The sequence below is a fragment of the Ovis aries genome, chromosome 15 (assembly GCF_016772045.2).
Source record: "Ovis aries strain OAR_USU_Benz2616 breed Rambouillet chromosome 15, ARS-UI_Ramb_v3.0, whole genome shotgun sequence".
NCBI classification, from domain to species: domain Eukaryota; kingdom Metazoa; phylum Chordata; class Mammalia; order Artiodactyla; family Bovidae; genus Ovis; species Ovis aries.
Genome location: NC_056068.1, coordinates 72904384 through 72927324, shown reverse-complemented (window position 1 = coordinate 72927324; position 22941 = coordinate 72904384). Strand labels below are relative to the sequence as shown.

The window sequence follows — 22941 nt, the reverse complement described above, 5'->3', positions numbered from 1 at the left end:
TAACTCTTCCTATAGCTACTTTGGTATTTTGGAGATACATTCTCAGTTCTTTCCAGAACAGTCAACAGCCAGATTTTCTCAAAGAAAGGGACTCTGTCGAGACCAGAACAGTGTTGCTAAACTGAGCCTGGCTGTGTAAGCCTTTGAGAACGGATGGCAACTCGTGAGCACCTAGAATACAGATGCCCATATTTACACTGCCCTTTCTTCGAGAGCTCAAGTCAATCCACGGACAGTATCATGGTGAAGCTTCCCAGCACGGCTGCGATACGGCCCACAGGTGGTGTCACTCCTCCTGCACCGCTGACAAAGGAGCACAGTCAACAACTTCCTTGCTCACAGCGAGAGCGAGCACGTGCAGAGCTGAGACTGGGACAGGCCCAAGTGTCCTGACTTCTTCACTCCATTCTAAGCAGACCCATCCATCCATTTGCTTCACTTCCAATGCAAGGGATTTACATTTAAATTACTGCAGGACTGATTTCACTGCAATGCTGTGTTTATGTTTATTATTGCAGGGGTGCTTCTGAGAATGTAACTGTTTACAATGATTTCCCCCAGGAAAATCAAAACCAAAACAATAATGAACTTTATAAACAGTCTAGATTCCAGGCCCCAACCCTTGGCAGTGACTTTATCAAGTACTGTCATAACTTTCCTAAGCAGAAGACACAAGCAATGTTTGAAATAACTTTCAGTCTCCGTGACTGATTTTGTGTCTGCCACCTTCTGCTTTCCAGTAGCAAGCACCACAACATTTACCTCTGACCCCTCAGCCAACCACAGAGGACTGGGAAGGTGACCTTGTCTGCAGGTGGCCCAGTTCCATCTCAGAAAAGCAAAAGGGTGCTCTCTGAAAAAAGGACAGCAGATAGAGGAGATGTACATCCTACTGAAGAAAAGATATCAGAAGGCAGTGCGCTGCTCATGAGATCAGAGGGTCCAAGGCTCCTTGATTTAGGCTGTAAAGTCAGTCACCAGATCAAGGTTCGACACAGCTACAGACAGAACTGCTGCTGCCCTCCACATAACCCAAAAGTACAGCGGGGCTTTAATCTATAAATCAAGCACTGGGACAGGAGAGTGAGGAGACAGGAAAGACACTTAACACCACAGGAAGACAAGCCTGAGATGATGATCTCCTAGAACATTAAAGCATTATTGAAGTAATACTGTACATCAACTATACTTTAATTTAAAAAAATAAAACACTAAGAAAGAAAAGCATGTCCTAGGAAGAAGGAGTTGTACATGCAACAGCTAGAGGCCAGGAAGCCAAGGCCCGTCCTGCATACACAGATCTGTGAGACCAGAGGGCAGGTCTAAGGAGTGATTTGGAGGAGAAGTTAGGAGAGTCAAGAGCCAGCACTTTCTAATCCAGGGTTGCTCTGTCAGAGCCACTGTAATAAAATGCAAATCTGATCTCAGAATTTCCCTCTCTTGCTTAAAATACATTAATGACATCCCAAAGGTTTCAGGATGGGGTTCAAATCCATTACCCTGGCACCCAAGGCCCTTGATGACCTGCCTGCTTCTCTTCAGCTTTGTCTCCTACATCCCTTTCACGGGCACCCTGTGCTCCAAATAAATGGAACTCCTTAACACTTTTCCAAAAGTTGGGGGGAAAGTCATTATTGGGGGAGGAGGAGGTGCTAAGGCCAGCAGAAGAGGTGAGCAGTGTAACCCTATCTGGAAACACGAAGCAGGGAGAGAGGATTCCAAACCCAGGAGGGGTATATCAGCATGGACTGAATGTGATGCTCAGCAGAGCCACGTCCCCCTCTCCAATTCTAAGATCTGAGTTTTTCAAATGAGAGAAAGCCTCAGGGTGGTTTGAAACACATCACATCCAGTATAACCCTTCGTTGTACCAAACAGCAGAAGAGGGGGAGCCTTTTCTTGGCAGGGAGCTGCCTCGATCTGTCTCCTGCAGGGATGGTGATACCAGCACATCCACAGGGAGAGGTGATGTCACCACTCTGCTGCTCGCCATTCGTTCCTTCAAACACCCTTGGCTCAGCAAACACATTCCTCATTTCCTTCTCAGGGGAACTTCCCGACCCAGGGATCGAACCCAGGTCTCCTGCACTGCAGGAGGATTCTTTACTGACTAAGCCACCAGGGAAGCCCCCCATAATTCGCAGGAGGACACAGATGGGAAAGAGGTCAGGGGATTATACCAAGGCAGCACTGGACTCACAGATGCTTCCTTCTCCGGAGCCTGGGGCAGCAACAGACCACATAGCCACCCTTCAACGCAACCAAGATCCACAGAGACTTTTTCCACCAAGGAATCAGATAGAGGGCCAGAGGAGCTCACGTGGCTGAGCATAAGAGCTCAGTTGATAAATGGATAAGCAACAGTGGAAACATGGGTCTGACTGTTTGGAGGAGCAAACTCACGGCTATTAAGCATGGCTGTTACCCAAACACGGCTCTGAAACCCTTTTGATTTACTCAGGTCTTTGTGCAAAACAAAACAAAACACATCCTCTAAAAAGCCCTGGCTTAGGGTAAAATTTTCCATTCCTGATCCCCATTCAAAGAGACTGCAGGGCCAGAGTCAGTCTACAGGGTGGCTTTTGCCACTGATATTTTTGGTTTCCCACACACCTGAAAACTCTCAAGTAGATGGAAAAAGAAAAACAAAATGAAAAAGAAAAAAAAAATTTTTTTTTCACATTAATGTTAATCAACATTCTCACTCCCTCCTCAACCATAGCCAATTCATCTGAATGCTTAATTATACTTTTCAATGAATGCTGGGATTTTCCAAAGTTTCACAACTCTTATCAAGATCTGAGTCTATTCAGTTTCCTTTAGAAAAATGCTATTTAGAGGGGAAAAAAAAAAAAAAAGCCTGGATGTATTTATTGTCATATCATTACACACCACCCAACAGATAAGAAATCTAAACGTTCTTCATTCCCTTGGAAAGGAAATCTTCACACTGTATGAGATCGATGTAGATCTTTCATGTAATTATCGCTTTCTCGTCCTAAAAAGGTATCTTAGAAATTACAAACATCAGTGCTTAAAAACCATCATTGGCATAGTTTTTTTTCCCTACTATAAAAGTAACATAAGTTCACTAGAGAAAATGATATGCTTGTAATTACCTGTTCAATGTCCGCCTTTTTGATCTCTGATAAACTCCATGAGGGAAAGACGATGCTATCTTTCCCTTTTGAAATATGCTCAATGCCTATCACATATATCAATAAATATGTCCTGAATGACTGAAGAAAAGCACCAAGAAGAAATAAAAATCACCTTTAATCCCATCATCCAGAATTCGTACAATACAAACACAGGGAATATTCTATACGTACAATCGTGCACTCATTTTTAACACTGTCCTGTGAGCATTTCCTACATCTTAGATGTACAGTATTTCTTAAAAATGGCTATATAATATTCCTTTGCATGAACATATCCTTCCTCCCTTAAACTCATAAACTATTTTTTGACCACCTGGATATGTCAGGCACTGTGCTGAGGATACAGCAGTGAGGTACGCACAGTTGGAAATAGATTTTAATATACCACTAATACTTTAAAAAAAAAAAAAAGGGAAAAGAAAGAAAAAGCTACTGCAAGTAGATTTTGGGCAAAATATCTCTGAGTGTATTTCTAGGCTATATTCTTTTCTTCTTTTTGGCCATGCTGTGTGGCATGTGGGTTCTTAAGTTCCCAGACCAGGGATCAAACTCATGCTCCCTACATTGGGACCGCAGAGTCTTAACCACTGGAAGTCCCTAGAATAAATCCTTTAAAATGGAAAAACTGGATCTAAGGGCATGAACTTAAAGGCACTTTGATTTATAGTATCAAACTGCTTTAAGCAGATTGTGGCAATTTATAATTCCATCTGGAAAATACGACAGTACCTACCTTCTGAGCACATCATCATCAATATGGAACATTATCAATTGACAATGATGAAAAAAGTTTAGGGAGAAACAGCAGCTCATTCTTCAAACATAAAGTTATTTAATTACTAACCAAGTTCACCATTTTCTCATACGCTTATCTGCTGTTTGCATTTCTTCTATTGCAAACTCTGTTCGTGTCTTTTGTCCATTTTTCTATGGGATGTTAACACTTTTACTGATCTGCAACCATATATAGTAAGATATTTCCCCTTTGTTATATTTTCTGTAAATATTTTTCTTACTTGCTATTTGACTTTTAACTGTGTTTATGATGTTTAACACAGAATAGCTCAAAAACTTTTACAATCAACTCTGCTGATCTTTCTTTGATTCCCCTTCATGGTTTTTATGCTTAGAAAGCCTTTTTCCCATTCACAGGAAACCTAAATATACAACTGCATTTCCTTTCAGTTAAAAAAATTCTGTATTTTTTAGATTTAACTCTTTAATCCACCTGGAGTTGGCTGCCCACTCCCCTGGGTCCAAGTGTTTTTTCCTAACAATTTCCAGCTACTTAAACCAAGGCATCCTGCTAGACTTTCTGGACACCATCAACCATGGTGTAAGCTGCTAAAATGCCAGGCATGTTAGGGACCGTATGTACCCAGTACTGCTAATTCTCACCACAACCCTGTAAGGGATGTGATATTCTTCATGTTATTATAAGCAAAGGAAGCTGGAGGGAAAGTACATTTCTAAGGCAAAAGGCTGGCAGGAGACATGGAGGCAAGTATTTGAACTAAGACCTGCCTTGTTTTAAAGTCTGTATTTTTTTTCCACCTTACTGTGCGCTCCAAAGTGCTTATTTTCTTCTGAAATCCTGTAATACTTCCTGTCTGAATGACATGGCACCCTTTCTGTTCTGTAAGGGTCACCATTACTAGCAGGTGGCATAAACAAGGGGCGTGGGGCAGGGGCAACACAGCGGGGAGTGGGGACCATGGACACCAGACAGCCCGGGACTCGTGCACCCTCTGCAGCTTCCTCGTTATTCCCCGGGTGTTGCCTGATCTTCGGATTTTCTAGGGAAGCTGATAAATGGGATTTTTACATGATCTCTCCTGAGTTATAAATTTCTTAAAATTTCTTAAAAATACTGGGAAGTATATACACAAGTCTGAGGACCAGTTCCTGCTTAAGAGCTGCCCAACTGAGCTGCTGGTGGACCCATCACAACTCCTCTCATGCTCACATCTGGTCGTCCCACGTAAGTGCCCAAGCAAGCCCAGATGTTACCTGCCCAGCTTCTTTGATGACCCTTTGCCATTCCACGTGATAGTGCCTGAAACAAAGCTCAGTACACGTATGCTGCTTCAAATATCGTATTCTTAATCTCAGTGATCCCAAAACAATCAGAAAACGCCATGGATGCGAAATATGCTTCCAAATTAATGATCTTAGTCAACAGTGAAACATCTGGTTTTCCAAGTCATCTTTGATCTTCCGGATGAGCTACTTACCTAGAAATTCTTCCATCTTTTTATTAATAAGATGCTTAAAATAACAAAACAAATGAGCAGAAAGGTCAAAATAAAGTAGAAGCCTGCTATCTGTTTTTCACTTCCAAAGCTCAGGAAGCACCTGACATGCAGTAACTATTATTATTTTGTTCACTGAAAGGCTTCAAGGCTACAGGAGCCCTTGAAGGCTGGAGAGGATTTCAGTTAATGAGAAGGTGGTGTGCACTTGTGCTAAGTCGGCTCAGTCATGTCCAGCTCTTTGCAACCCTATGGACTGGGGCCTGCCAGGTTCCTCTGTCCATGGAATTCTCCAGGCAAGAATACTGGGGTGGGTTTCTAGGCCCTCCTCCAGGGGATCTTCCTGACCCAGAGGTCAAACTTGTGTCTCTTACATCTCCTGCATTGGCAGGTGGGTTCTTACCACTAGCGCCACCCAGGAAGCCCAATGAGAAGGTGGAGAGCATGTCTAAGGAGCAAACAGATAAGTCAGAGTATGGTGCAATCACACAGGGACATCGAAGTAAGACATCAAAGTTGGTTGGGCATAGATTTGGTGAAGATTTGACAATCTGGCTGGGAGAGTTTACATTTTATACCCTGTGTTCCAGCAGGAGCGAGTAAAGACTTCTAAGTTGGAAAACAAACTGATGAAAGCAGTGAGCTCAGTCTTGGCTTTCTGCTCCTCTTCTCTATTCTTCTGCTCTGAATTGATAATGGGTGGTTCCATAGCTTTACATACTATCTAGATTATTAGTTTCAAGTCAGTTCAACAACTAAGTGTCCATTCCATGTGGAGCAAGTGCCTTAACACAGGGCCTCAGCCACCTCACCTGTGCGATGGAGATGCCAGTAGCATGGACTTCATGATTCCTGGAGGCCGCATGGAAAGCACTGAGAACAGAGCCCGGCACAGACTCCGTACTATGCACCCGTCCTATGCTATTTATCACTGCCCCTCTATGGCCATTGCTGTTGTTATCCTGACAGTTCCCAAATGACACCTCTAGCACAGGCCTATCATCTGAAGCCCTGACGCCATAGCCAATTTGGAAGTCTCAAGCATCTTGAACCTAGCATGTAGAAGAAGGATCTCTTGATTCCTCCACAATCCTCCCTAAACAAGAGCAAAATAAAATGCAAACCCCTGCTCCTCCTCCACCTGAGTAAACAGCACCTCCATCTACCAACTGCTTGAGCCAGAAACCTGGTCCACCCTCAAAACTACGCCTCAAGCTCATCTACTGTGTCCCTCCTCACTGGCACCATCTGAGTACAAGTCAGCAGCCTCCCAGGAAAACACTGGGACAACCTTCTAGTCTCCTGTTCTTGCCTCTCCCTGAATTATTCTTCCACAGCAGCCATAGTGCTCTTTTTAAAATATAAACCAGAGCATGTCACAACCTCCTTTATTCCCATTGCTCTTGGAGTAAAATCTAAATTCAGAGCCTTAACTGCAAGCCGTAATTATGCCTCTCCATTGAATCTAGCTCCCGTGACATCCAGGAGGGCAGGGCCCGTGTCTGCCACATTTACAGCTATTTCCCCAGAGTTGAGCATCGTGCCCAACACATAGTGCATGCTCAATTAATATCTGTGAGCAGGAGGAAAGAGAAGAAAGAACAAATAGAGAAAATAAGCTATTCCTGAAAATATCTGGCGTCTGGTTATCAGACAGAACTGAGGGAGAAGAGATTAGAATTACGGACATCTGAGTGGAAAAAGGCATTTTAGTATTTTAGGCATGTGGTAAAGAGAGCCTGAAATGAAGCCACTACTAGAAGGATGAGTTTTTCAGACCTTTCAAGACAGAATTAAGAAGATATGGAACTAAAACCACTGAAATGAGAGAATGGGGAAGAACTGAGAAGCGTTTACAATTAAACCTGACCAACAGAGTAGTGACGCCATGAACGAAATGGCCCTTACGAGCAGGTAGCATTGTGGAGTTTTCTGAGAGAACAGCAGTAAGTCTACAACTTCAGGTCAGAAGTCATGTGCTGGTGTAAGTAGAAACGTCTCATGACAAAGTGATGATGACTAAGAACACAGTGACGGCTAGACTGTGAGATAAAAGTCAAAACTGGAATTGAGATTCACAAGTTGCTCCACCAAAGAAGAAATGGTTGAAGCCACAACAACAAATGAAATCCATTTATGTATTCAATCAAAATACATACACACACACACACACACACACACACACACACACACACACACACACACACACACAGAGTGCTAAACGCTGGGGATGTAACGATAAAGGAGGCAGAAATGGACCTTGCCCACATGGCGTTTCCAATCTGCTCCTGGTTCATAATTTCCCTAAAAGCCATGTAGACAAAGATGACAGAATCAAAGATAATTCTGAATATCCATATTTAAAGGGGTTGCATGTAAAGGGAAAAAAAAAAAAACATCAAAGGAGGCAGAAACATAGCAGTGAGAAAAGTGTGAGAATAGCTAAGATAATACAGCATTTCAGAAGCCAGTAGGAACAAGAAAGGGCAGCTAACAGACGGCTGAGTTTCAGGGAGAGAGATGCTGGATGCTGGTGACCAACATTACAAGGAAGAAGACAATGACGACCAAGGAAAGGCCAGACTACTTGCTCTTCAGGACAATGGTATCATTGCACCAGCAGCATGGTGAGATGGAGCTAGAGAGCAGCCGTTCCAAAAGTGAGTTAAGCTGTAGGAAAGGGAACCTGCAGGTGCAGACAACTGATCCCAGAATCTGTGCTTAAAAAATCAAGAAAAAAAACAGGATGTTGGAGCATCTGCAGAATCAAGCAAAGGGTTTTCACAAGATGGTAACAGACAAAATAGGAATTTCCCTTGCTCTCTGGTCCAAGAGTCCATAGTAGAGCTGCTTGACAAGTATGGTTAAGGCTTTACCACAGATTAAAACGACATTTGAAAACTAAATGCCAGCGCGTGCCACGGCTGCTTAGACTGCTGGAGCCAAGTGTCCCTTCGCTGGCCCTGCTTCCTGAGCGAGGACGACGCCAAAATGTCTCCTCTCCTCTCTTTCAGTCATTTCTTTCCAGCTTGTGTTCCCAATCAAACTATGGTGTGGCCTTGCCCTTAAGAACCTGGCTGGCTTCTAGACAGCTTTATGGATCATCAAAGTTTGCAGCTATATTTGGACCATAAAGTTGTTTCTACAGCGCCAATATAAGAACACAGCTGGACCTGTTGTTCGTAGTGGTAATATATTTTTTAAATTTGACATAAACAAAACATATTAGTTATGGAAATTATGGAAACAAAATAAAGCTAGGAACCCACAAAGTCATCTCCACAGTTAGTCTGATGACTCAAACCAAACACTTTCAGAGATGGCATCTTCAACATGATCTGAAAAACATTACTTTAAAAAAAGAAGCAGCTGGTTTTGAAATAAGATCTGATAAATTAGGGAACTAGATGGGATAGCATACACTTTTATTTTTTAGGCCTCGCCATGCAGCATGCAGGATCTTAGTTCCCTGACCAGGGACTGAACCTGTGCCCACGGCAGTGGGAACACAAGAGTCTTAACCACTGGACTACCAGGGAAATCCTTGGGAAAGCATAGATTTAAAGTGATTTGAGGTTATCTGTTCGAAACAGTTTTGAACTCACTTGCCACACACAAATATTTGGGCTTTTATCAAACTCTTTTCCTGATTTTTGACGTGGATTTGGCAGGAAAGGTTCTAGTGAGGTGAGTGAGAACACTATGCATGAGGGCCCGGCACATGCAGCCAGCCAGCCCAGCCCAGGCACACCCAGTGATCCTAGAAGGCAAATGCAGTTCACACGGCAACACCTGCCACCAGTGTTTGTTGCTGGTCTAGTGTTGGGGGTAGGAGGGCTGAAAAGTTACTGAATTAAGCAGAAACAAGGTTGGCTTTACCTTTACTGTTACAGTTACTCTAGCTATACTAAATGTGCATTTAAAGCCAGAAGATTTAATGTAATGAAGATGCTGTTCTTGGTGATTTAATATTTCCAAGAAATGCAACTTAAAGGAACTGCTATTTTGAAAGAGCTTTTACTCAAGACTGCAGCACCAGAAATAAATGCTCTCCTTCCTCGAAGAGCGTACAGGACAAATTCCACGAAGCCTGACTGACATCCAGCTGACCCCAGTCACCAGGAAAAGTGCAGGGTTCTCCAGTCATCCATTACATCAGAACACTTATTCCCAAACCATCCCAAGACGTAACCTGATTAAACACAATCCCCCACAACCACCCCTGGCCCTGCCACTGTGTCTGCTGGAATTCTCATGTAAGGATGAGCAAACGCCCCCAGATCCTCAACCTCATGTGCTCTGAAGGTTCCCTCTACCTCCTTGTCCTAATCAAAACCTAGGTCTCTCCAGAAGACTCCAAATTCTCAGAAACTCTCTCCCCTGTGGAAGATGATCATGTCTTTCACATCGTTAGAGTGAGGGGATACTCCTCATTAACACTTTCAGACCATTATTCCCAGCCATGTCTTAAAAATGCTTGCTCCTTTGAGCTCATGTCACTGAAGCTGTCCACCTCTCCTTCTCTGCCTTGGTCCCAGGAGGTATAACAATCTCTTAATTGGTCTCCTGGCTCGCACTCTTGCTCTTGTCTAGTCTGAGCTCCACGCAGTAGTAACTGATCTTGTAAAATTTCAATCAAATCGTGTCTCTCTTCCGCATAACACATTTCAGTGGCTTCCTGATGTACTTAAAACCCACTCCTTCCTGAGGATCCTGTCCTTGTGGGATCTGGCCCCGCCCACCCCTTCCATCTCATCACCTGCTCCTCTCTGCACTTGCTCACTCTGCTCCTCTGTTGGGCCTCCTTCTCCTTCCTCAAACTCACTAAGCTCTTTTCTGCCTCAGCTAAGCAGTCATCCACCAGGAAAATGTGGCTTGTGAAAGAAAATCACCAGAAGGCTCAGGAATAGTTTTTCAGAGTATGGCAAAGTGGAGGGGGGAAAAAACTACCATTAAGGCAAGGTTTTAAAAAAAAAGTTTCCAAGTAGGCCTCATACCTAGTCAGGACACACACAAATTTGACACAAATCACTTTGGAAAATGCTGTTCTCCCAAGATTAAAAGTGCTATCAGTGCCAATACAAAACCAGGAGGTTCTTTGCAAAAATTAGTTATTCCCAGTGGCAGTTAGGACACGGATTCTAGCCTGAGACAGCCTCCAAAGAAGCAAATGACGATCCCAACTCCCCAAAGAGCTCGTCTGTAGAGAACTGAGGTCCTACCAGGACTACTTATCTTTATCCATTTACACATGCACCAATTTATCTCCCCACTCACTCACTCACACTCTCCAAAACACTGCATGACCCTAAAGACAGGAGCTCAAAAACTCAATCATCATTCCTGATCCACAGGCACTTGACCCTCCCCAAGTCTCCCCTGCACCCCCTCAATGAATGCCATTCACAGGGCGAGGCAACCCTGGAGGTTAGCCTCACTGCCGTTCATTTTCTTTTTCAGTTTCCACATCTGAAAAGTCCCTGTAGCATCCACCACTTATAACAGCTTAAAAATTCCCTGATCACGGCAACAACTTTCGTAGTGCCTTTCATGGGAAAACTTTCCTATTACTCCCATAAAGTGGCTACCAATTATCGTCCCCATTTACAAAAATGGAATGAGTATAAATGAGGCAAATAAGTGCTTTTTACAGGCATCAGTAACAGAAACAGGAAACAAAACCTGATATTTTAAATTTCATTAGGGACTGTATTAAAAAGATGATGGTTATCAACAGTTCCTTTCGAGTAGTTCTTGTAATTTCTCAGAACAGATGCAGTAATCAGAAGATGGACTAAGAAGTATGGATGCCTGGAAGAGCAGCAATGGGCGTGGTGGCTGGGGCCGCAGCTTGGGGCCACCCCCGGAAGGCCACACAGTCTAGTTTACCCGATTTTCAAATTTAGGCTAGTCAGCTTATATTATTTTGGATTCTAATATCCTCAATTCTTCTAGAGCCCTGGAAAAAATATTGATATTTATGATTTAAATGACCTTTTTATATTCCATTCTTCCCAGTAGTGTGTAAACAGGGAGGTACTAGGAACTCAAATGCACTGGTAACTCTCAACCTCTCCCATCACAAGTGGTCTTACAAACATCTCTTTTGGTATTATGAACAGAGTTCTCATTCTTCAGAAGGTGCTAGAGAAAAGAATGGTTGGAAAATTTCCCAACTTGCCTCAACTCAATCATCTTGAGGTAGATAGAAGCCCCTCACATTTTTAGGATTCAGCTGATAAAGGATAGTGCTTATGCATGGGTGATTTTCTAGAAAACAAGGCTTTTGGCATCTAAACCTCCAGTGCATCACAAACTTCCTATTATCTAATACTCACCCCCCTCCCCAACTCAGCCATCATTGTTTCTATGGTAACCGACAGAGAAATAGCAGCCTGCCAAATGGCTTTTGTAGTTCCTTTTCCAGCCTGTTTTTCAGTATAGAATTAAAGCTATACTGGGAAAAGAACCAGACTAATCTTTATAACAGGGACATGACATAGCCTGAAAAGTACAACTGGGTTTGGGACACAAACGTAGAAAAGCTTTAATGAGCCCACCTTGGGAGAATTCTTTTGGAGCTTCTTGGTTTCTTAAAAAAAAATGTCTACAGAGGTATAGTTGGTAAGCTTTACTTTTGTCTTAAGATAGTATATTCTGATGTTGGCCCCGGAAGATAGACACAATGCTGTTCACTCAGGTTTAACTGAATTAACAAAAGAAGGGATGGGTGAATGAAGGAAAGGCTACCATGTCTCCAAGAAGCTTATTATCATTAAAGGAAGTGGTAATTGACTATAAAATCAAAACAAATGAGCAGAAGTTGACAGACTTGGACAGGGAGATGAGGATCAAGGACTGGCATCTTGGAGGAGTGAATGTTTAATCCTAAGGATGATGCATGTGCAAAGCCGCCTGAGCCAACTGCATGAATCAGAGGAACACTGATGCTTAGGGAAACAAAGATCTCCTTACCATCTCAGCACAGCGAGAAATTGTTAGGAATGCAATGTGTGGAACTGGGGCAGCTTTCAGAAGATCAGCAGCTACAGAGAACTACTTAAGGTGCCAGACTGCAAAACAAACAGCTGCTGCAGGGGTGGGGGAGTTGAATGTTAAAAAAAAAAAAAGAAAAAAAAAAAGGCTAATTCCCTTTGAAAGTGGCCCCGAACAGATGCTTTTCTGTCTCAAATCTGCATACTTGAATCAAATACAGGAAATCTCATGATTCCTTTATGTCAGCTTTAGATGAGAAACTTTGACTCAAGTCAAACAGGTATTAACTTCTTCTCTGATAGGTTAAAACTAACTGGATTTTGAAAAAGATGCCCTCCCACGATCTCTAGCACACTCCAAATGTCTTGTTGACAGACATGAAAATTACAATCTTTAGTGGCATACCGAGACAGGTTCCTAGGAGCTACAGAAAGTCAGACTCCTACAATTCCACACAGAAGACTAACTTGAATTACACTTTTTATTTTATGCTTTTAGCTTGAGTTATATGAATCATGAGTCATGTTCTCAAAGCTATCACCATAGTTAAGGAAGAAAAGTAGACAGATTTGCAATAACCATTCTCCTTCCAATCCTTCAGAAAAGGAATCATTATTCTAAGATAAAGATGATGTGCCCTAAGATACATTCCCAAAGATGTCAACTCAGAGAAAGGCTTCTATAGCTCAAGTTTAGCCAGATTTGTGAAGCCCAAGATGTTTTAAATCTGTTAAAGAAACTTGAAGAAATTTTTCCAAAAGTTTAAACCTGGGTTTTGTTTATCCAAGAATGGAGTTTATAGGTTCTTGGGGAGGCGGTGGGGGGAGGGGGGGAGGGGAAGTAGTTTTAAAACTGTATTTACTAATGCATGATTATAATTTCAAATATATTAACCTTCAATTTCCCCATCTTAAACAAAAGTCAGAATTGAAGGAATATACAACTGCATCAAATTCAATCACAGTTAAGACTATGCCAGAAGCAAAAACTTATTAATCAGTCACCTGACATACTGACACATTTGTATTTCTTCCCATATCTGTTTCCTCAGCCAACTTTGTTTCAAGATCTCAGACAAATTTTCTTACTTATCAGATAGGTATTTTCATCAAATCAGCTACTACAGTTATAGTGCAAACTCCCCTGCTATCGGCAGACAATCACAGGGACTTAACCACATTTTCAGTGCTTCACGGCCTGTGCTGTCACTCCTGTTCATCAAAATAGACTCTAAGAAGCCTTGAGAAGACAAAGGTTCAGTAAGTATGGTCAGTGTCCCTCTTAGAGATTTTGTTCCAAATGGTTGCCCTCAGACACAATGCTATGTGGCAGTTACATTTTCTATCCACCCATTAACCTATAACATAACTGAATTATATTTCCAAGAAATAATTCTTGATCACCATGAATATGTTCTCATATGAGAAAATGACCTTCAGCTGTCTAGAGGGGAAAAGGAATAGAGGTATTCTGGGTACCAGAACACTGTTAATGCTTCAGGTCAGTTCAGTCGCTCAGTCGTGTCTGACTCTTTGCAACCCCGTGGACTGCAGCACGCCAGGCTTCCCAGTCCATCACCAACTCCCGGAGGTTGCTCAAACTCATGTCCATTGAGTCAGTGATGCCATCCAACCATCTCATCCTCTGTCATCCCCTTCTCCTCCACCTTCAATCTTTCCCAGCATCAGGGTCTTTTCAAATGAGTCAGCTCTTCGAATCAGGTGGCCAAAGTATTGGAGTTTCAGCTTCAACATCAGTCCTTCCAATGACTAATGCTTAACAGTTGGAAATTGCTTGTACAGTAAAACTAATTATCCTACAAAGCATGCTTCGGGAATTCTTAACCTTAAAATCTGGAAATAGGCCAAAACATGTTTTTGAAAAAGGGTGATGGTGGTGGTGGTGAATGTACATGTAGAGAAAAACGGGAACTGAATACTTAAGTGCTTGGCAACAAAGAAAGTCACTGCAAAGAAGCAGAGACTCGGCTTACACCAAAGATTATCCTGGATCCACCAGAGTTTGCTGTCCACTCAGAGAGCTGGAAGGATAACCCTGGAAGGGAGACAGAGCACTAACAGGGGCCAGATCATCAGCTCCAGGAGGGGAAGGATGACTTCATCTCATTTACTCATGGCTATAATCCCAGCTCCCAAGACCAGGCCTGGCAAAAAGGTGGTGTTCTGTATGTCTGGATTGGGAGTCTGAACTTCAAAATAACACACCTGGTGTTTCTCTGCCATTCACACAACAGAAGACTTACGAAGGGCAGGATGAACTCCTCACGTGTGAACGTAGGATTTAACCAAGTGGAAGCCTGCATATAAAAGCTAACTGTGCCTGAAAGGAACATGGCAAAGGCTGGGGAGCTTGCTTCTTAGGCGGTTTTCCCTGGTACACTGGGACAGTGAGGCTAGTCAGAGTGCCCAGGGAGCAAGTTTACTCAGGAAGTCACTGGCAACTGACAACTACCCCCAATCCCCACCAACACAGACCAAAGCTTCTGTGTAAACAGAAGCAAATACAACCCTGTCGATGGAAAATATGCCAAGGAAAGGTGCTTAATGGAGTAAGTGCAAAACAACACAATATGCTTCAAAATACCATGTTTGGAAACCCAAATACATGTCAGGAAAACAGTCCAAGAAGTATATCTGATGAAGAACAGACACAAGCACTGACTGCCTGATAATTATGTGGTCTGGATTAGGTCATACTCAAAACACAGCCCTGTAGGCCGTCCACACTGACTGTGTCTGGTTTAACGTTATAAGCTAAATGATTGGGAGCCTTGGTTTAAAAAAAACACCCACACGCAAATCCTGGAAATAAGATAATTTGGTAGAGCTTTGCTCTTTTCTTAGAGTTCCTACTATCTTTCTATCTGCTTCAGTCCTAAAGTTCTACACTTCTTGATTTAAAAAAAACAACAGCACAAAGAGCCCTCATACCCCTCCAATGTATTAAAATATAGGCAAGAGCGGGGCTGGACAGCTCAAGTTATTCTACAGTTTAGTCACTGCTTGTCTAGTCACCTGGCTGGAACTTCCTCTCTGAAAGAGGTAATGTTCATCTGGATTTTAGGAACTGGCTAAGAAGGAATGGGGACGCGTGTGGTTCAGTTCAGTTCAGTTCAGTCGCTCAGTCGTGTCCAACTCTTTGCAACCCCATGAACTGCAGCACGCCAGGCCTCCCTGTCTATCACCAACTCCCGGGGTCCACCCAAACCCATGTCCATTGAGTCGGTGATGCCATCCAATCGTCTCATCCTCTGCTGTCTCCTTCTCCTCCTGCCCTCAATCTTTCCCAGCATCGGGGTCTTTTCCAATGAGTCAGCTCTTCGCATCAGATGGCCAAAGTAATGGAGTTTCAGCTTCAACATCAGTCCTTCCAATGAACACTCAGGACTGATCTCCTTTAGGATGGACTGCAGTACTTCTCTTCAAAGAGGACAGGCAACAATGCCATGAAGAACACTTACTTAAAATAAAGGCTCCTGAAGAAGGGCATCTTCCCTGAGCCTCCTTCCTTTCCCTTCTTGCCCCTACTCACTTAAGCTCTCCCATCCAGTCACTTGAGTAATGAATAATGTCTGTCTACCCCCATTTCCATGAGGATGGGGACCGTGTCTGTCCTTTCCACCAATGGAAATAAGCCTCTGACACGTGGCACACGGCAGGCAATTTCTGTTGCAGAAAGGAATGAATGGCCTCTTTGGAAGTCAAAAGTTATCCACAGGATGTAAGCCATCAGTTGAAAACATTTCATCAACCAGACACATACTCCAATCCCCTAAATCTGAAAATAGGAGCCTTTTAGGAGCCCAGCTCTTTTTTCACCGATTATTAGATAGCGGGAGGAACATAAAAGAAATAAAGGGACTACTCACTGGCGGGGGCTTCTTTCTCATCTCAAACACACGTGTGGCACCAAAGCTGAGTGAAGCAATGATGGGGCACCTCCCCAGTGAAGGCTCGTCATCGCTGTGCCAGTCCACGCTGTCCTTCTCATTTCGGTAAAGATTGCAAAGCAAGGAGTTGAAGGTGTGGCCAGTGTTCTCTTCAATGTGGCTCTTCAGCGTGAGCAGCACAGGATGCCACTGCAATCAACAGGTCAAGAGAAGGGGCAGAGACAGTTCACAGGAGATACACAGTGGCAGTCACAGGGAAAAACAGGGAGCGCAGCATCAGTCACACTATAAACAGGGGCTTGGGATAAGCAAACCATCTGAAACATAATAAGCATCAGACCAGAAGAGAAGTCGCATTCTCTCCCATCATGTCTATTCTGAAGCAAGCTGACCTCTGCAATTTTATTAAGGTGCTAAATTTGGTGTAGCAATGTCATGAAGACCAGGCCTATCCTCCCATCTCATCCTTTCCATGTTAAATATATGACCCTCCAGAGAAGTAACTGTCGGTACACTCTGGGCGGTCGCCTCAGTAAGGCATGGAGGTGGCATGTGGAGCAGGAAGCCTGCTTTGTCACCACAGCTGATGGGCCATCAGGAGTCGGCAGATAAAGACTGAAGTCTGAGGGTGAAACAGCTCTCCTTGGGGGTGGCCCTCTGTTCCACTCCTGTGCTGTGCTTAGTCACTCAGTTGTGTCTGACTCTTTGTGACCCCCATGAACTTTAGCCCGCCAGGTTCCTCTGTCCACGGGGATTTCTCCAGGCAAGAATACTGGAGTGGGTTGCCATGCCCTCTTCCAGGGGATCTTCCTGACCCAGGGATCGAACCCAGGTCTCCCGCATTGCAGGCAGTTTCTTTACCATCTGAGCCACCAGGATTCCATTCCCATTTTATCACAAGTGGCAAAATTGCTCTTTGAAAAGCATATTTAATATTTCTAGAGTGGCACACTTCCTAAGACCAGAACCCAGAGGGGAAAAACATGCTACAGAATGGAGTCATGAAATGGCTGTGAACTACAAAAGATTTAAACAGTCCACAGCCCTGCCTCCTGAGCACCGAGTTCACACCTGTAGTTTATATTCAGAACTCACCATCTCGCCATACATGCTTTAGGAAACTATGACCCTTGACCCTAGGTTGTACTAGGGAGCTACAATCAGTGTAGCTCTTATGGTTCTGGTTAGAATTCTGTATGTCTTGCCTTCCAAGAAACCTCAAGTGCTTTACAGAAGCTTCCTGTAGGACAGGGCTTCTCACACCACTACCAAAGATGACTGAGGAGGGAACTCCTTGGCAGTCCAGAGGTTAAGACTCAGCATGTTCATTACTGCGGGCCCAGGTTCAACCCTTGGGTGGGGAACTAAGATGCTGCAAGCTACACAGCACAGCCAAAAAAACTTACTGAGGACCCCAAAGAACTTCTATGTGTTTGAGTTATAGCTATGATAGCTAACATATTAAAAATTAAAACTAAAAATATTTTAACTTTTGGTTAATTCATTTAAAAAATAACAACCCCATTACATGCTAACCCAAGTAATATTTTATGAAAATTAGCTTTTTTCCAATACAAAAAAATTAGTGAGACGAGTAGCACTGTTTTGCAAATCTCTTCAATGTCTGATTTAACAGAAGAGAGTTGGGTCTAATATCTGCTTCTGCATTCAATCTGTTTAAATGTTTTTGTTGACACATACAAAGAAAACTGCCTTCACAAAGACATGTAGTTCGAAAAAGGAAGAAAAAACCTTTTCAAATAACTGTAGATATTCTTTGCTATTAAACCAAAGCTCAACTGTACTGATTTCTTAAAGGTTAGAGGCAATGTGGAATCTGAAACTATATCAACGCACTTTTTATATGATTATATCTAAATCTATTGGTCCAACTTGCACTTTGAATGGATCTTATAATCTTGCATGATTCTGTAACATCAAGCACTGGTCATCTGGAAAATACTGGCTCACTGAGTTATGCAGACCTCCTTACTACTGACATGTTTCATTACACACCATTAAAAAATCATCTCCATTAAGATTACCACTGATTTCTTCAGAAAAAGCTAAGTAATGGGAAAAGGTCAGGTTCAAGGTAAAGGATATGAGTTTTTCCAGAATTCCTAACATTTCCTTGAAACCTCAACTTTTATCAGTATCAAACTTTTACTAAATCCTGTCCATTGTTTTCCTAGAAGTGACACTTCATTCACTTATGAGAAAATGTCTGCTGAATACTCAAGTCTGAATAGTGTGTGTGCCAGTTGCTCTTCTAAGTAAAATGGTCCAGGATAAAAGTAGCCAGTTCAGCTTCTACCTTAAGCAATCACACACAACCATCATAAATCATTTGTAGCAGAAATGCCTTATGCATACTTTCCATTTCATGAAATAATTTTAAAAGATCAAGATTTAATAAAATAATGCTTATCACTTCATCAAAGGACACCCTTGAATGAAACCATCTTTTTTTTTTTTTTTTAAACTGGAAGTGTACATGGTAAAGAAAACAATGATTACTAGTACAGTTCGGTGGCAATGCCTTGATTCATACTAAGGGGCCAGCAATTTTACTCACCATTGTTTTTGTATAGTGCAAACTCAACACAGTGAAAAATGTCACCTAGTCTTAGTAATCTCATAAAAATAATTTTGACCCTGTGGATTCCCAAAAAGAATTTCGTGGACTCCCTCCAGGGACCCACAGATTCTGCTTTAAGGACTGCCACTCTAGGGTTTCCCTGGTGGCTCAGCGGTCAAGAATCTGCCTGCCAATGTAGGGGACGTGGGTTCGACCCCTGGTCCGGGATGATCCCACAGGCTGCAGAACAACTAGGCCCATGTGCCACAAGCCGCTGAGCCTGTGCTCTAAAGCCCAGAAGCTGCAACTACTGAGCCCACCTCCCCAACTACTGCAGCCCACGCACCCAAGAGCTGAGCTCTGCAACAAGAGACACTGCCACGGTGAGAAGCCTGTGCATCGCAATTAGAGAGAGGCCCCCACTCTCTGTAAGTAGAGGAGAGCCTGTGCAGCAACAAAGGCCCAGCACAACCAAAAATGAATAAATATTTAAAATTATAAAAAAAAAAAAAAAAAAGAACTGCCACTTCAGAGAGCCCTTTCAGAGTTCATGTTCTGTGTTTGGAAGTGAAGAAATGTATGTTCAGCAAAGGAAAGCATAATATCATTCTTAGGTACATACCACGACTATTATCAGGTAAAGCTTCCAGGGAGCATGTGTGGGAATCAGCTTCACTGTCTCAAGGAAGTCATGTTAAAAGCTGGCATTCCATGTTACAGATAGTGGCATTACACTCTTAGCAGAGGACTATTTATTTCACTGAAGTAACACTGGTTTATAACATATTTCTGCCATGCACATGCGTGCGTGCTCAGTCGCTCAGCAGTGTCCGACTCTGGGACCCTAAGGACTGTAGCCTGCCAGGCCCCTCTGTCCATGGGATTCTCCAGGCAAGAACCCTGGAGTGGGTGGCCACGTCCTTCTCCAGCCATACAGCACGTTTACCTCCACCAAACATTCAGCTTCCACCCGGCACCACACAGCTGACCTCCCTCCTCTGCTGTGCCCTCCATTCTGTCCCCTCCCCTTTGCGAACCACTACTGTGCTCCTTGTACCTACATGTTTGGTTTGTTCATTTATATTATTGATTTTTTATATTCCATACATTAATAAAATCATACAGAATCCGTCCCTCTCCACCTGACTTATTTACCATAATGTCCTCAAGGTCCATCCATGGTCTCACAAAAGGTAGGATTTCATCTTTTTTAAAAATGGCTGAGTAGTAGTCCATTTATAAATATAAGAGCGTTGGACCATGAAGAAGGTTGAGCACCAAAGAATTGATGCTTTCAAACTGTGGTGCTGGAGAAGGCTCTGGAAAAGTCTCTTGGACTGCAAGGAGATCAAACCAGTCCATCTTAAAGGAAATCAGCCCTGAATATTCATTGAAAGGACTGATGCTAAAGCTGAAGCTCCAATATTTTGGCCACCTGATTCGAAGAGCCAACTCACTGGAAAAGACCCTGATGCTGGGAAAGAATGAAGGCAAAAGGAGAAGAGGATGGTAGGGGATAAGGTGGTTAGAGAGCATCACCAACTCAATGGATATGAACTTGAGCAAACTCCGGGAGACAGTGGAGGATAGGGAAGCCTGGCATGCTGCAGTCCATGGGATTGCATAGAATTGGACATGATTTAGCGACTGAACAACAACATATATATAGACAGACACACCTCCCCGACATCTTTATCCATTCACCTGTTGATGGGCGCTTAGGTTGTTTCCATATCTTAGTTATTATAAATTATGCTGTGATGAACACAGCGGTACACATATATTTTCAAATTAGTGTCTGCATATTCTTTGGATAAATAACCAGAAGTGGGATAGCTGGATCATACGGCATCTCTATTTTTAATTTTTTGAGAAATTTCCATAATGGCTGTACCAATTAAATTCCCATCAACAGGGTATGAGAGCTCTCTTTTTTCCATATCCTCACCAGCACTTGTTATTTCTTGCCTTTTTGATAATAGCCTTTCTAGCAGGTATGGGGTGATGATATCTTACTATGGTTTTGATTTGCATTTCCCTAATTAGTGATGCTGAGCATCTTATCATGTGCCTATTGTCCATTTGTCCTGGAGAAGGAAATGGCAACCCACTCCAGTAGTCTTGCCTGGAGAATCCCATGGACAGAGAAGTCTGGCAGGCTACAGTCTACGGGATCACAAAAGTCAGACACGACTTAGCAACTAAACCACCAACACCACCACCATTATCCATTTGTATGTCTTCTTTGGAAAAATATCTATTCAGCTCCTCTAAGGCAGAGGATTTAAACAAATGAACTGCAATAACAACAAACAAAACTTAGGTCATTAAATAAATGTTATTAAACTAACCTACGTTCAAGAGTGAAATTCCATAATAATATTATCAAGCTGTACCTCCTATTTACTTTATGGCTTTAAACTATCTTTAACCTGTATGTGAGTCAAGGAGTAACACTTAGAACCTTTCATGGAACAACTGACTGGTTTGAAATTGGGAAAGGAGTACGACAAGGCTGTATATTGTCACTGTTTATTTAACTTATATGCAGAGTACATTATGTGAAATGCCAGGCTGGATGAAGCTCAAGCTGGAATCAAGATTGCTGGGAGAAATATCAACAACCCCAGATATGTAGATGATAACTTTCTAATGGCAGAAAATGAAGAGGAACTAAAGAGCCTCTTGATGAAAGTGAAAGAGGAGAGTGAAAAAGCTGGCTTGAAACTCAACATTCAGATAACTAAGATCATGGCAGCTGGTCCCATCACTTCATGGCAAATACAAGAAGAAAAAGTGGAAGCAGTGACAGATTTTCTCTTCTTGGACGCCAAAACCACTAGATGGTAACTGCAGCCCTGAAATTAGAAGACACTTGCTTCTGGGAAGGAAGGCTATGACAAACCTAGACAGCATATCAACTTTGCTCACAAAGCTCTGTATATTTAAAGCTATGGTTTCCCCAGTAGTCATACATGGATGTGAAAGCTGGATTATAAGGAAGGCTGAATGCAGAAGATTGATGCTTTCAAACTGTGGTGCTGGAGAAGACTCTTGAGAGTCCCTTAGACTGCAAGGAGATCAAACCAGTCAATCCTAAGGGAAATCAAACCTGAATACTCACTGGAAGGACGAATGCTGAAGCAGAAGCTACAATACTTTGGCCACCTGATGTGAACAGCTGACTCACTGGAAAAGACCCTGATGTGGGGAAAGTCATTAGTAGTCATTAAACATAGTCATTCCAGGATGTCTGGCTCTAGGTGAGTGATCATACCATCATGATTATCTTGGTTGTGAAGATCTTTTTTTGTACAGTTCTTCTTAATATATTCTGCTTCTGTTAGGTCCATACCATTTCTGTCCTTTATCGAGCCCATCTTTGCATGAAATGCTCCCTTGGTATCTCTAATTTTCTTGAAGAGATTGCTAGTCTCCCATTCTGTTGTTTTCCTCTATTTCTTTGCATTGATCGCTGAAGAAGGCTTTCTTATCTCTTCTTGCTATCCTTTGGAACTCTGCATTCAGATGCTTGTATCTTTCCTTTTCTTCTTTGCTTTTCGCTTCTCTTCTTTTCACAGCTATTTGTAAGGCCTCCCCAGACAGCCATTTTGCTTTTTTGCATTTCTTTTCCATGGAGATGGTCTTGATCCCTGTCTCCTATACAACGTCACGAACCTCATTCCATAGTTCATCAGGCACTCTATCTATCAGATCTAGTCCCTTAAATCTATTCCTCACTTCCAGTGTATAATCATAAGGGATTTGATTTAGGTCATAACCTGAATGGTCTAGCGGTTTTCCCTACTGTCTTCAATTTTAAGTCTGAATTTGGTAATAAAGAGTTCATGATCTGAGCCACAGTCAGCTCTCGGTCTTGTTTTTGCTGACTGTATAGAGCTTCTCCATCTTTGGCTATAAAAAATATAATCAGTCTGATTTTGGTGTTGCTTATCTGGTGATGTCCATGTGTAGAGTCTTCTCTTGTGTTGCTGGAAGAGGAACTAAAAAGCCTCTTGATGAAAGTGAAACAGGAGAGTG

General features: G+C 42.7%; 1 protein-coding gene across 6 annotated transcripts in view; it reads right to left on the bottom strand.

Moving 5' to 3' along the window:
- ALKBH3 (alkB homolog 3, alpha-ketoglutarate dependent dioxygenase) overlaps window positions 1–22941 on the bottom strand; it is a 42903-nt gene that overhangs the window by 2909 nt on the left and 17053 nt on the right. For all 6 annotated transcript variants that reach the window (XM_042233375.2, XM_042233376.2, XM_012096270.5 and 3 more), the window contains one exon: window positions 16299–16508. In XM_042233375.2, the coding sequence (XP_042089309.1) occupies window positions 16299–16508 (210 nt within the window). The remainder of the gene's footprint in view (window positions 1–16298; window positions 16509–22941) is intronic.